This window comes from Cydia fagiglandana, chromosome 5 (assembly GCF_963556715.1).
Source record: "Cydia fagiglandana chromosome 5, ilCydFagi1.1, whole genome shotgun sequence".
NCBI lineage: Eukaryota > Metazoa > Arthropoda > Insecta > Lepidoptera > Tortricidae > Cydia > Cydia fagiglandana.
In genome coordinates, this window is record NC_085936.1 from 18,639,034 (window position 1) to 18,655,557 (window position 16,524).

Here is a 16,524-nt window from a genome sequence, read left to right on the forward strand (position 1 = left end):
TTACTATTGTTACGTGTTTTAAAAAGCACTAAACAGGTTGGCCAAAAATTAACTAAGTGTATTCCCGTTGCCAACGTGCAACCCCCAAATTGCGTGGAAAAATTTGGCTGTTTCATACAGTCAAGGAATTTCAATTCCGACCCATTTCGTACTTTGTCACAGTGACAACCGTATGAGGTTTCTAGCGGCTTTCATATTGATTGTCACTGTGACAAAGTACGAAATGGGTCGGAATTTAAATTCCTTGACTGTACATTTTGGCTGGTCCGTTTTCTACGGGAGGATACATTTTTTTTCGCGATTTCGGGGTTGGGGTCCCATAGTAAAAGTTGTAAAGCTCAGTATAATCCGAAAACCTCCCCGGCTACGGGAATGCACTTATTTTTTGGCCACCCCGTAGGTATTATCTCTCTTCGGCCTTTTAAAACACTTGCGGAAGTTGTAGGAAGCGTGACTCGTCGGACGCTCCGAGCTATCAGCCCTAGGCGGAGCTCGGTCTTCAGTCTTCGCATTTGGACACCTTGTACTACTGTTCGGCATTTAATCTTCCTATCTAAGCTACTTTGCATAGTTGCAGAGATGATATAAGCCACCACGCCAGAAAACTTCATGTTACATCTGGTTTTTGATTGACCCATTCGGGTTTTTCAAGACGTTTCACTCACGTCACGTTTGATGTACAAAAAAAAATTGTTGAAAATTGTGTGATGTACGGAACCCTTGAAACGCGAGTCCGAACTCGCACTTGACCAGTTTTTTTTACTTTACACCCACCTACGTAGTTTTTGTTACGGAGTTAGTGACCTCCGGTCTTTATCATGTTAAGGTACCGTAGAGACAGTGGCAAACCACACTTTTTTGGTCACGCCAGGATCTTCTAGTTATCTATCTATTGTCCATGTACACATCTAGGTATGTAAAACAGTTCGCTAATTTTCTTTTTGCATTAGGTACGTACTTAGTACTTACTCAGTAAATACATATCTGCGTCATGCATCAAATACGTCACACCTTCAATATAATTTGACTAAGAATATATACGAATAGGTACTAAAAATTATAAACAACGTCAAAAAGGCCTATATTTGGTACCTACATTTATACATAGGTATATCCTTAAATGTTTCCTCTTAGGATTATCCAACGACGTTTGTTTAATGTTGGTCATTCCAACATGTTGATAAGCTTATAAAATATACGTGTACGTGATATTATATAAGTACGTCATATAATATGACGTGGCCCGATATTAGAGTTGACGATTTCATGATGTGACAATCATTTCATTAAATGATCGGTTGGCCATTTCATGAAAAAGTCAAACCTAACCACATCACGAAGTGCTCAATTTTAAAATGGCATTTCATGAAATTATTAAATTCTATGATCTGGCCACGACATATACATGACTTTTTTTTTTTATTCTATTATTATAGTTGTAGGTCCTCCCTTTCAATACGGGCGGCCTATAACTATTATTACTTCGTTTCATTAGTTTTTATGAATGTATTATTATGCAGTTTATTTAGGTATATAAAATATTATATATAATTATATATGTATATATATTGGGCACTTTATTTACGTCGTATACATGACTGTACTTATCTAATGCCATGTTGAATATAATTTTGTGTTATATATGTGTTGTTGGTGTTGTGTTATATATGTGTTGTTGGTGTTGTGTTGGAAGATGGCACTTGGAGGCGAAGGAAAAATAGGGAGCTAGAGGAGCTGGTTGCGATGCCTAATATAATTGGCGAGATCAAAGCCACACGACTCCGCTGGCTTGGTCACCTGGAGAGGATGGGGGAGGATCGTGCTGTGAGAAGAGCGTATGTGGGGATTGTGGGGCACCCGGGTGGAAAACGTCCGTCTGGGCGTCCCAGATACTGCTGGAGTGACGAAGCCCAAAAAGACCTGTCCGCCCTCGGAATACCCAACTGGCGTGAAGTGGCGCAGAATAGGGCAGAATGGCACTCTCTTGTGTCAGAGGCCAAGATCCTCTTTAGGTCACTGAGCCAGTGATGTATGTATGTATGTATGTGTGTATGTTATATATGTCTAACTATTAAACCTGCTCACAAAAATTCTCGAGAATCGAAAGCATTTTTGCCCAAGCTGAAAGGGAGACCTTCGCTGACGCGCGGTCAATAAGTGATTTATAAATTGAATTTAAAGGTATGTCTTATCTTACTATTTGTTTGCCAATCTGTCACAGCTGCATCCAGAGTTCTATTTTACATACCTATAAACTCTTAAGTAGACACTTGTTATTTTCGTAATTATAATTACCCAGGAAATGCAAGAAGGCATCATATAAACAAATTGCCCATATGATCGCAGGATGTTGTTTCATTCATCAGATGTTCTCACATAGATCACCTAGTAAATAGCCATATTCTGCATATTCGTTCTGTTCACTAAAGAACGAGTAGAGTCCTGTGTTAGGTCATGCACAGTGGTATTATTAGAGTTTAACTATATACGCATTGAAATAATTATTTTCTGCAAGAAATTCGTTTTAATAGATGGTATGAATTAAGTATTTATTACCTACTGCTTACCTCTACGCACTCCCCCTCATTGGAATATTAAAGCAAAATTATTAGGTATTCTTAGTAATGCCTACGATATATATTATAAATTCCTACATCGAAAAACCAAAGGGTTTAGGTCAAACGAATAACCAATTCAGTAAATACATAAATCATTTTTGAAATAGGTAAATTAAATTTAGATTTGATTGATTAAAGATTGCACTATCAAATTTCAATTGAATATATTAAATACATTAAGTATTCGACCCCGTAGTTTAACCCCGCTATAAGTTATTAAATTATTAATGAATTAAATAAGTCGATAACTAAACTTTTTATATTCTGTCCCACACAACAGCCTTTGCAAAACCAGTTTGAATTTGGACTTTGTTGCTAAAGAATACGGTTAACAATTGAATGAGTTTTTGAACGGCAGTCACAACACTTACAACCTTCATTCATGGGGCATTATTGCAAACCATATCTATAATCGAATAAATTAGTTCTGAAATGTCAGCGGGAACGCGGCACGTGTTTAATGAGTTATTTAATAACGATGGTAATTACCCCGCTGCCTTCGACTTGCAAACCATGTACCATGTTCGAAGGGTAGTACCTAACAAGGTCCTTTAGGTACTATAAATTACAATTTTCTTGTCCTTGGTAGGTACTTAAGGTACTATATATGTAAAAGTATTATATATATTGGTACTATAAATAAATTACAAGTTTCTTGTCCTTGTTACTATATGTAAACGTTTGATATTATAAATTGTATATCAATTGTATATTGTATAATTTTATAGCAGTTGAAAAAATATAACTTTTATGGCACTTCAAGGAAATTGAAACGGCCTTTAGTTAAACCCAAGTTGCTCTGTACCACAGAGCCATCGTTATAACTAATAGCTTTCTTAGACAGAAATAATACTACATACAACTCCAGCTCCAAGTTTTTAGAAATTTCAGGATGAGAATAATTTTACTATAGTATCCCCAAACTAGTATCGCCAAAACAAAAAGATTACACACATCTATCGCGTGAAATAGAAAAAAAAATTGCATAAGAAGTAAAATGGTCTCATTGATTAGCTATTAGTTGCACAATTTTTAGGAAAAGGTTTGATTTGTTTATGAGCTAGTCTGTGATAAACTGGATTCTATCTATAATTAACAGTAATGATGTTCTGTTGTGGTTGAATGTCATATCATCATGTCATCATTAAGAAGGTAAGCTTTAATGTCCTCATGGGGACATACCCTATAAATCAATATCTAGTACTAAGTTAATATTTAGGTATCCGTCGCAATACTTAGGTCAGCTCTTACCGGTTGTATTATTTTTATGTAATACAATCGCGTCAGTAAAAATATATAAAAAAATTATGTTACTAATAAATAGCCCTTTTCAGGCAATGTACCTATCGTACAAGATGCAATTTAATGTTTATTATACCATTTTTGGAGATGTATTTATGTTCTATTAGCGAGGCTTGAACCTACGATTTTTTTTATTTGTCAAGAAAAGGGTCAAAGGACCAAAAGCATATTTATGACAACACCGACTTTCCGAGCAAACTTTAATGTCATCATTATATCACAGGACGAGGTAGTCAATTCACTGAATAATGTTTCGGATTCGGTGGCAATTGTTTCACGAATGGACAATGGAGGCCTAAAGTCTTTAAGTGGCTCGAGGTGTGGAGACCATAGAGGGCACAGAGTAAAAATACAAGTAGAGATAAAATCGCTGTGACGAAACTAGGATTTCTTAACACGACGATTTCCTGTAGTTTACGATTCATAGGTACAATTATTCGGGTACATGAGTATCAGGCCAATTAGAACGTACACTGACACCAGGCGGCGTAGCACGGTCGCGTTTTTATCGCTTGTCAGCATGCCTGTCACGTTCTAACAAGTATGTTAGTGCGAAAGGGACGCGCATAGTAATAGTCGATAAAAATGGAACCGTGCTGCGCCCGCAGAACGATATTTCAATCATGTTATGTATTTAGTTATCGTGCGTCTCGCTCGCGCCAATACATATGTACGCACGAGCACGAGATAACTGAATGACATAAGTTAGATATCATTCTGATGTCAGTGTACATTCGAATTGGCCTGTTAGTGTGCGAGCGTGAGTAAAGTCCACAATTTTGTAATTAAGCGACTCTACTTGTGTCTATCTTCAAACTCAGAGGTAGAGAGAATTGCCGAAGACTTAAGGGATCCTTCCTCTGTCTATCTTTAAACTATGTGGTGGAATCGCCAAAGTATTTCAGGGTTATCCGCAGATGATCTAGAATGCAAAATGACAGTGTGTTGCTTTGCCTAAATCGCAATTAGTCTACATCGCAAACGGTCTAGAACACAAAATGCCCGAATCCGTTTATCCGTTCCGTCCGTGTTTTCCGTTTCATCTTAACTTTATAACGATATCGACGGAGCCCCGCTTCCGCGGGGCTCCTATTCTTTGATGTTTGGCCTTCGGCCATTTGAAGATACCTAATAACGAACCTAACCTACCCAAGCCGTATCTTATTATGCAATCCTGCCTCTGCCTACATTTAAACTATATGGCGAAGATAATCGCCAAAGTTATGTCTTAAGTGATCCTACCTCTGTCTATCTGTAATCTCTGTGGTGGAGCCAATCGTCGTGGCTCCCAGCTTTGCTCATTCTTGTAAAATTTGTCACGGTACGGTCGCGACAACAACTGACCAGATTCTATTGTTTGCTTGTCGTCGTTAATTCCAGTAATATTATGTTGGTGTCAAAATAGTATCGAAAATTGAATTGAAGCTAATATAGCTCTTAGCAGTATTTAATTTTTGAGTATAAAGCGTGTTTATTGGCTAAGAATATTTATTACGAGAAGTTAATAAAGTCGTTCGCATATTACATAGTTTTATTGGTACTTAGATAAGAGGTATTTTGTAAAGTCTTATGCGTAATTTGCATCATGTATAGAATAGAATAGAATAGAATAGAATAGAAATAATTTTATTCGTAAGCACAAACACAAAATAAAAACTTATACTAAACAGAGAAACATAAAAAAGAGAAAGTGCCACGAAATGGTCTCACCTCAGCATGTTGCTGGCGACTTCCAGCGCTGATCTTCCGATAAGACCATCCGGTGAAACAATCACGACAGGTAACATGAATAACAAGAGAATTAACAACAAAATTAATACATACACAAGACAAAGATAGTAATAAGAATACAAAAGACAAAGATAGCAATTAGTCAAGAATACATTACAATAATAGAGGTACAAGTATAGAGGTACCTATACAAAAAAAAAACTTTTTGCAATGGAAATATGTTTTCAGTGTGCTATTTTATATATCATTAAATACATAGGTACCGCACAATAGAGCAGAGGTACAATATAGTTGAATGCTCAATTGCTCACATTTGGCGTAATAAAAACGTGTGAAGTACTCGTATATTATCCATAGTTAGCAAGTACGGATTATAGTATACTTATTGTGCTTGTGTCTCAATGAGAAGTAATTTTGTAATACAAAGTATACTGAGAACATTAGACACCCCAACAAATATTAATAATTACATACTAAACACATTCTTACAGGTATAAGGTGCATATTCCCGATATTGATGCCATCAGTGACGTTGATTTTGATGACATTTTTTCTCCATCCATTGGGGCATACCGCGGAATTTCGCTGTATGCATCTGTCTTGCGCTGGCATAATCGAGTGATAGAAAGGAATATAACGAAATTTCAATTAATACGTCCACGGTAGATTCTGTATATATATACACATACAAACATATATTTACAGAATAAAACTAATTAAAAAGTTCCACCTATTAAGGATCCCCCCTAAAAGTTTAAGTCATTTTCCACTCCACTTTCACTTAGGTAAACACTTTTAATTTGTTTTCAAGTACTTACTGGTTGGTGGAGCATGATTTTATCATAACATTCATATTATTAATCAAATTATGTAAGTGACCTTCAATTTAATAGGCGGTGTTGACTGTTGACCTAGTGTGTCCTGATGCACGATAGAGATGGACGGGAAAATATACACCTTGACCTGTCAAGTCGATAGGTTAAAAATGGGGTTAATTTATGGAAAAGACAACCAATATTTATATATATCTTTATAAATAATGTTTACTTTAAATAAATAATTTGGATTAAATTACACACATATCTTCCATTCCTTATGTACGTACCTATAATAAATACCAACAATTATTACCCAATTCCATTTTATTACTAAATTATCGCAGAACGTTTAGTTGGCAAACCGATGTTCATTAAATTTTTAAGAAAAATGTAAGTTATTTTCTATCATCGATTGGTGTCTCCATATAGGTACTAATACTAGGTACTCTTTGGCGAGGCCCCATGCCCCTAAGCGTTGCGCTCTACAAGCGATGAGAACAACCACGTATTTACAGAAATCAAATTGCATTAAGCGGAAATTGGACTGCCTGGTTCGTAAGTAACCAGTGTTATCCACAGGCTCGCAGGCCCAACCCAGCCAGGCAATATAAATACTAGCAAAGAGAATAGATAGTATAGAGAGGTCCTGTCATAGTAAATTTTGTAGTCACTGTAAATTTACTGCCATCTATCGACACACGACTAAAACTTTATGATGAAAAGTTTCAAAGTGTAGATATTTTTCATGAAACACTATCTAATTTCAAACGATTATCTTTACAATGTATTCAACAGGCATTATAATTGTTATTACATCTACATAACTTTCAAACTTTCTGGCACTGTTCATTAATACACCGTTTAAGTGTGTTTGATTTATATAGACAATTCATAATTCTTATGTACTTTCATATTTTAATGTTTAGGTTTACATAATTTAATTAAGGAAACTGTAAGTCTACAATTTTACTAAATGCAATTGTATCCAATGTAGCAATACGAGACTGTTTGTTTCTAAATAAAAAAAACTCAAAATGAACACGTATAAAATTATCAAAAAAATTTATATATATATATATATATAGATAAATTATTTTATTATTATTATATTGTTTTGACCCATGCTCATTCACTGATATGTGTTAAAATAGTGAAATATGAAACGGTGTCGTCACGCCATCTAGCTGAGCATAGGCCAAAGGTGTGTGCGTCATCTATGCGAGAATGACTATTTCTTGAATTCCGAGGCACGTTTTTTCTTTAGACTTTATTCATCTTATACTAAGTTACATATGTCTTTCATACTAGTTAATACAATATATAGGCGTAGTCAGCACTAATTAGATTGACAAATCAACAGGGTAAACTTGAAAATGTAAACAGTTTTTTTTATTCTAGAGAGTACCGTACGTTGACCCTAGGTTGCAAATTGCAACTTGCAATACAATGCGAGCCAATACGAATTTATTGTAGCAATATTTTATATACGATTATCTGTAAAAATGTATTACATATTTTTAAAATATGCGACAAAGACTCCTATATTAGCTAGAGTTTTCTTTTGAAGGTATGATTATTGAAAAACCGTTTTCCAATTTTAGGATGCTAACGGATATGATGGCAATCCTGTACCTACTTTCATATAGTCTGTGAGATTGTAAGGCATGTTATTACATTAAACAGTTAATACTAATCGGGTCCACATTAAATGACGGCAAAGCATGAAATTGCACATGAAGCTAGAGTTGATTGTATCCGACTAAGCCGTGCTCCAATTGTTCGCTCTTCTGCAGTTCAACATTGCATAATAGGCACGCCGAGGCATTGGCAATGACGAAAGGTCAACTATTATTACGTGCATAAATTTATTTTTATCAATGAAATTGACACGCGCCAGTACCCCGGCTGTTTTGCGCTACGATTAGTTTTAATTACTTTTTTAACAACTGTCTTTGTCTTCGGGTATAACGGATAGGGGCGTTAGCCTTGTGAATAGGTACACATTCTTTGTAATTATACCTATTTCCTATTAATATTATAAAAGTAAAAGTTTGTTTTTCTGTTTACGTTTGTTGCTACATCATGTATCAGCTGATATACGGATGAAAGTTGGCATACAAAGAGTGAAACAGAAATGGGAATTTTTTTCTTCAATTTAGGCACTACAATGTCAAAACCTACCACAACCCGGAGAAGATACCGGCGCTAAAACTGTGCAATAAATTATACTTACACTATATTAATTAATTATAAAAATACGAATCCTACTTTTTATACTGTAAATAAAGGAGTGGAGAGTGGATGTTTGTTTGAGAGTGCCCTTGGCGAGTACTCGCATATCGGTACTTGCGGATAACTTTAACTATCTGGTCAACTCACTCCAAGGGCACAATCTTTGCCGACTATGCCTCTTTGATACGGATTACGGATGAACAGGTTGTGATAGGCCTTAACATTCTGTGACATCCCGTTATCACAAAAAACTCTTAAAAAAACTATCCGACCGCCTTGAGTACAAAGGCATCGCTCTCTCCAAGGCAAACGCCTCCATCCAAAAAGATGTTAATATCTCTTTAAAAGGATGGCCGGCTTCGTTCCGGCAATAAAAACAATATTTCTCAAGTAATGTGTAGGCTTACTTCCCCTTACATTGTCCCCCATTGAAATTTATTGTGCGTACTCGCACTTACGCACTATATGAATCTACAGAATCTGTTTCCTGTTAGGTAACTATAGTGTTTTACTACGTTCTCGGTAATTCGTCATAATTTGTTAGAAATGTACCTACTCCGTGGGTCGATTACAAAAATGATACTTTAAATATTTTCGTCCATCTAATAGGTTGTAGATAGACTAGTTAGTAGAAGTGGCCTAGTTTTCCCAACTTAACGTAGAGTAACGTAGAGGGCTATTTTTCTTAAATAAAAGTTTATTAAAGGTATCGAAGATACCGAAAACGTTAGGTTACGTATTGAAACCTCTCAACAATCAAATGCATAGATAGAAATGTTAAGGTAAGGTAGGTACCTAAAGAATTAACCAAGGTCATTTAATGTACCATTAGCTAACAATGCCATACAGCAGCTGATCATTTCAATAGTAACTTCTAGTAACTGACCGTGGAGCCCGATTTCATAACGGCTGCTTCACCGCTTTTTGCGGGAAAAGTGAAAACGCCGCAATTCATTTTCTTGTGGTCACTTTAATGAAACGAACAATTGCAACATATAACTTTACTGGTCACAGTTGAAATGAACAAATGACTATTGTATTTAATATTCAGTGACATTTAAGTTAGTTTACCGGAGCAATATTCGATTTTTTTAAATAACAGCTCGAGATATGGCCCTTAGTTGCGATTCACGAATCACGGACTGTCAAAAAATAATTGTAGAATTTTACTGCTATTTTCTTAAATGGCGTAAAAGCTTCTAAATTATGAACATTTAACGTGGTTTGAGGTACGTTAAGCCATTTAATTTCTAAAGAACTTTGTAAGTTTCCAAAGAAGACAATATATGAAAGCGGTGAAAGATCGCATATTATTGTCACTGTGAACAGTACAAAGTGGTTCAGACTTCAAATTCGTTGACTACCAAAAATACAAAGTGCATACAAATTTTTGATAGAGATGAATTGTTTTTTCTTGACGCAGAGTGCTTATTGCTTACCGGTTGACAGGAAAATTTATCTTTAGGCACTTTGTGAAATAATTCGATGAGACGCACTATTGTTTTTTGCGAGCAAAAGTTTTGTGATTCTAATTTTTGAATATGCCACGTCAAAAACAAGCTTTGTTTACATTGGAGAATGGCGCCTGGTTGAATAATATACATATAGATTATGCTATAGGTGATAGGTGTCAAAATTGGGTGCATCATAGTTTTGGTATAAACTGTTCTTTATCTGTTGATTTAAAAATTTAAAACCAAATAGCTAAATTAGAATTTTGTTTAGTTTGGCAAAATTAAGAAAGAAATACTGTTTTCGTGAAACAAAATAAAACTATAAAGTTTGTGCCTCAGCATAATTTGAAAGCCTCTAACCTCGAACGAAGATTATACCAACCTACGAGAAATTAAGACCGCGGATTACGAATATAGATTAGCATCCTAAACACTCATACCAGCATTGTCCGAACCTCGTGTTGTACGTAACGAAGTACAATAGCGTCGTTGGATAGTAATAACAATTTTCCGGCACGCAATCAGGGCTAGTATTCCCAAATTTTGCAGAGTCCATGCCTCAAGAAAACCAGTGTACGTATATATGTTCAAATTGAATGAGCGAGCGAAGCGTCTCCGTTTCAGGGCTATAACCGCGAACATCGAAGTTCGCAAGCCCCCTGCTTGGACAAAAATGTTTTCGTATGTTTGTCTATTGTTTTATAGATATAATTGAAATTGAAATTATTTATATCAGGCATAGAACCCATAGTCCATAATAATCCATAGTAGTATAATGTCGCATTTCCTAACCGATTCACGACATAGGAAAATCATTATCTGCCTCTCTACTTTTGCACATTCGAGCGATAGAGAGGCAGATAACGATTTTAATTTTTTAACGTTTTTGTATTAGTATTATGTATTTTCAAAATGAGATTGCGAGGTCTGCAGCTCACAGAGACACTAGTCACGTAGTTGTTAGATATATTCAGATGGGAATTGTTAGGTATACTTATAGTAGTTTGTATATGAGACGATTGTTCGATTTAAAATACTAATAGCAGAGTAGAGCACAAAAGCGTGTATAGTGAACACGGTACACGACATGCATTTCAGCGGATTCCGATGATAAAAAAGTTTGCGTGTGAAACTTTAATAAATTGCAATGATGGTAACTATCGACTGATATTTTATTGATCTGGATTTGATAGAAAGTTTTATGGATATTAAATTTTAATGTCCAGCTCAATATTGCTTTTCATGTCGCCCACCATTAAACGACATTGACAATAAACTGAAATAAATGTCATATACTAAGAAAAAATTACCAAGGCCTCCAGTGCCCCAAAAAAAGCCGAATAGCACAGGCACCTGCCGCGATAGCAGAGGCCTTGGCACTGGAGGCCTTGGTCACTTTTTCTTAGTAAGTATATGACATTTATTTCAGTTTATAATTTGTAACCTCCTAAGGTTCAAGGTCCTACCTATAGTACTCATTCAGTTTGATGAAATTCAAATCATATTCAACTGGAATAGAGTCTCATTTGTTTTGTTTCGTTCAATTTTCAAATAAAACCAAAATAAACTCTATTCCCTGCAATATAGGTTCAAATTTCAGTGACAAATTCTGGATTTTTCATTTGTATGACTGGGCCTTAGGAGGAATTTGTTCTAATATTTCTAACAATATAAAATTTATTGTAATCTGTACAATAATTCTTGGTCCTAGTACATGCATTAGTACAATTATTTTGTTTTTTTTCCAGCACCAGACCTCACAAAAGGAGAAGACTTCGGATACGATGGCAATATCGGTAAGTTGTTTAGCTTGCGGTTTTAATAAATTGGATTAGTTTTAGGGCCAGAGGGTCTACCATCAACAGCCCAACATCGAAACACGTTATTAATTTCTTTATCTGCCTCTATCGTTCGAATATACTAGACTGCAGCGGTCGGCAACAAGCGGCCCGCGAACATCTCGCTTGCGGCCCGCGAGCCTCCCTGGCTATTTTGTATGTAATATAGACAACCTACAATGTCTGCTAAAGTCAAAAATATTACCAAAGTGCGGCCCGCGTCAACTTCGTTAACTACTATTTGGCCCTTGGCTGCTAAAATGTTGCCGACCGCTGTGCTAGAGAGATAGAAGCAGATAAGATATTTAGAACATCGTTTGTACCGCATCGTCTGTCATCGCATCGTAAAAACATTAAACGTATAGGATATTATTCTTTTAAACCCGGCGGACTTAGGCCCAGTTGCATCAACCACATTTAACAGACTGATTAACGTCAAACAGCAGTGATGTATGAAAATACCTATACTAAAAAAAATTGCGAACGCTTTAACGTTGACAGACAGTTTAGTCACAGGGCGGACACGCCATACATCGAAAATCATTTGCGTTTATATGTGTGCACGGCACGTCTGTACACGCGTCATTGTGTGAGTAAGTGGCTTAGGGCTGACTCGTGCGGCTAGGGTTGCCAGATGGTCGGGATTTGGCGGGATTCTCCCGATTTTTAGCATGTGTTCCCGATTCCCGACAAAGTGAAAAATGTCCCGAAAAACAGCTTCACGTTGTAAAACAATAATTTTAAGTTCAAAACTGTCGTCGAGCGAGCGAGCTGACGTAGTGCCATTAGTGCCAATAATGTAAAATATCGTTGTTTTTAATACAATTTTATTATTTAATTTGAATGTTTTTTTTTTCCCGACTTAAGTCCCAAAATCCCGAAAACTTGATATTGTTTCCCGATAATAGCGCCTTTCGATCTGGCAACCCTACGTGCGGCGCGCGGGGAAGGCGAAGCCGAGGTTTGCCGAGGCCGGCCGAAGGACACGACGAGCGGCCCGCTGCGTTGCATAAATACGTAAAAAAACAAAATATAGGTTTATGTGTAACAAAATATAGGTTTATGTTTTATTTCGCTCCAATTGTTGAATTGGCTTTGTCAGTTTATAGTCCTGCACGTACTTGGACTTTCAACACGCCATTATTAAATGTACCTTATTGTTGATGCCTATTGATTATTTTATATAACATAAATAATTATTTCTTAAATCCTTAAAATTTAATTAAAAATCAAACGCGAATGTCCCGCGATAGCAGAAGGTCTAAGGTCCTGTTTTCTAAGGGGACCTTGCATTTTGGAGACAAAGCAAACCGCTTGGAACAGGTGTTTCTGGGGGTGATCTGAGCCGATTAAGCCCGGTTGCCAAGAGGTTCCACCCAGCAGGTGGGCAGGGGAGGGGGGGCAAAAGTGGCTCCGGCGCGCCTCACTCTAAGCTATATATCTGCATACATCTAGCAACTATATCAAGTTTGGTGTCTTTTTCGTGTAATTCGAGGATGAAGAATTCATTTCTGTGACTAAATTTTCACTCTTCCATACAAAAAAATCGAGAAATTAAAAATTCCAAAAAAATCTTTTCACTTCTTTTTTCGAAAATCTTCTACAAAATTAAAACTATGAGGATTTGCTCTAGAAAAAAAATACCTGTGAATAGCCCAGTTATCCTACTATATAGAATAGTAAACTTGTTAAACATTTTTTTTTCATAACTCTGATAAAAAAAATGTTTTGTGTCGCGCGGCGTACCTGCATTGTAAGAGCGGTATGCAGCGTTTAGGATTTTTAAGTATGTTTCGATGGTTTCTGATAAGTTGTTATTGTTCTGGTTGTAGAAAATTACTTCTGGACGTGATATATATACAAATATAAATTAAACGTATAAATATAGATGTTGGGAAAACTTTCGCCAATAGAGTTATTATAAATGTGATAAAATTAACAAAGCAGATGTTTGATTAAAATGCGGGTTAAAATACGAGTAAGATATATATTGTTCGCAATTGCCACTACATGCCCATGGGTCCGTGCATTTTAGTTTTTTCTTAACGCAGTTGCACCTCCCTGCGCATTTTGTTTTGCAGCGGCAACGAATAAGCTCTAAACAAGCAGCAGCCGCCGCAGGTAGGCTTGTACATATGGGCTCCCAATAACCATTTTGTTTGGACCAGCTCCAGTCAGCAGGACATGGAAGCTGTTGCTGAGGGGCTATAATCTGTCCCCAAACATAGCCTCCTTGGTAAACTGCACGGAGAAATATGTTTACGTGGGTAGGGCATCTTTCATTGGATGCAGATTCTCTAACTGAAGATTTTTTTTTGTAAAAAGTACTTTTCGGCAGTCTTTTGCACTCGTACTTGTACCTGATGTACTCGTAAAATCAGTAACAAAATACTATGCATTTTGTTAAAATAACGTCTAGGGGCCAATTCACACCTCGTAATTCAAATCTGTCCATACTTACTATTGTAAGACTCTTACTTGCCATACAAGACAATAACAATTTTTATCAATATTGGCAATGCCTGCTCAATATTGCCTTGTTTGCCGTATTTAAACCCCTCCGTTACGGCAGGATATGCGCTCCAAGCTTGAAATACGCTTTTTCCCCTGTCCATACAAAAAAGAAACAGTGTCGCAACCTGAAAAGGTGTGGAAGAATGACAAGACTTCTGACCTTTCTGGTCCTGTAAAATAAATTATATATCTATGCGTTACAAATAAAATCATATATTTAAAGAAAGTTTGCAGCACTTGACCAATTGCCCTGGTGAGCTGTCTCGTATACTGCGGTGACATATTTATTTTATTTACAATTAATGGAGGATTGGCACAGGAAAGAATCACCTGTTCCTCTCGTGCCATGCTATTGCATTTTCTTAAGCTAACGTTTGTAGTTCTTCCATTAATTGTAAATAAAATAAATAAATATGTCACCGCAATAAGAGACAGGTCAACTGGGCTAATGGTCACGTGCTGCAAACTTTCTTTAAATATATGATTTTATTTGTAACTCATAGATATATGATTTATTTTACAGGACCAGAAAGGATAGTAGTCTTGCCATTTTTCCACGCCTTTTCAGGTTACAACACAGTTTCTTTTGTGTGTGGAAAGGGAAAAAAAGCGTATTTCAGCTTAAAGCGCATATCCTGCTGTAACGGAGGGCCTTCTTCTTCGTTACACTCTTGATAGAGTGGTCGTGGCCATTATGAAAACTTTTGAGCGACTCATTTAACGACACGTCGCCATTCCTCCCGTAGAGCTGCTTTCCGTAAGCATTCGCTTACTGTGACCGACACACTGATTTGGTTTGGTCAGTACATCTCATTAGAGATCTTCCCCTAGCCCTGTCACCTCCTACTCTTTCTTGCACAACTAGACGTTCTGTAGATGTTCCGTCTCGACGAGACACGTGTCGAAAGAAGTTGAGTACCGAGTTTTGCCCGTAGAAAGCAACCGCTCTTTAATGCCAAGCTCCTCAATAATTGATGCTCAGTCCATGATATGCCCAGCATTCGTCTCCAGCACCACATCTCTAGTGCATTCACTTTCTGTTTTTCGGATGCCCTTAGTGTCCATGTGAGACATACAGCATACAGAAAAGTGGGAAATATGAGGGATCTGACAATCCTGGTTTTAGTGGTCCTTGTAATGTTCCGGAGGGATTTAAATACGGTAAACAAAACAACATTGAGCAGCCAATTTTGGAAAAAAATGTTATTGTCTTGTATGACAAGTAAGAGTCTTACAATATTAAATCTGAACAGATTTGAATTACGAGATGTGAATTGGTCCTTAGACATTATTCTGATACTATGCATTGTGTTACAGTGTTCGGATCAGGTACAAGTACAAGTGTAAAAGAGTGCCGAAAAGTACTTTTTACAAAAAATAATCTTCAGTTAGAGAATCTGCCTCCAATGGAAGATGCGCTACCTACGTAAACATATTCTCCGTGCAGTTTACCAAGGAGGCTATGTTTGGGGACAGATTATAGCCCCTCAGCAACAGCTTCCATGTCCTGCTGACTGGAGCTGGTCCAAACAAAATGGTTATTGGGAGCCCATATGTACAAGCCTACCTGTTGTTTAGAGCTTATTCGTTGCCACTGCAAAACAAAATGCGCAGGGAGGTGCAACTGCGTTAAGAAAAAACTAAAATGCACGGACCCATGGGCATGTAGTGGCAATTGCGAACAATATATATCTTACTCGTATTTTAACCCGCATTTTAATCAAACATCTGCTTTGTTAATTTTATCACATTTATAATAACTCTATTGGCGAAAGTTTTCCCAACATCTATATTTATACATTTAATTTATATTTGTATATATATCACGTCCAGAAGTAATTTTCTACAACCAGAAGAATAACAACTTATCAGAAACCATCGAAACATACTTAAAAATCCTAAACGCTGCATACCGCTCTTACAATGCAGGTACGCCGCGCGACACAAAACATTTTTTTTATCAGAGTTATGAAAAAAAAATGTTTAACAAGTTTACTATTCTATATAGTAGGATAAC

General features: G+C 36.6%; 1 protein-coding gene across 2 annotated transcripts in view; it reads left to right on the forward strand.

Moving 5' to 3' along the window:
• LOC134664648 (putative carbonic anhydrase 3) overlaps window positions 1–16,524 on the forward strand; it is a 48,808-nt gene that overhangs the window by 18,614 nt on the left and 13,670 nt on the right. For both annotated transcript variants that reach the window (XM_063521390.1, XM_063521389.1), the window contains exon 2: window positions 11,904–11,951. In XM_063521390.1, coding sequence (XP_063377460.1) covers window positions 11,904–11,951 — 48 coding nt within the window. The remainder of the gene's footprint in view (window positions 1–11,903; window positions 11,952–16,524) is intronic.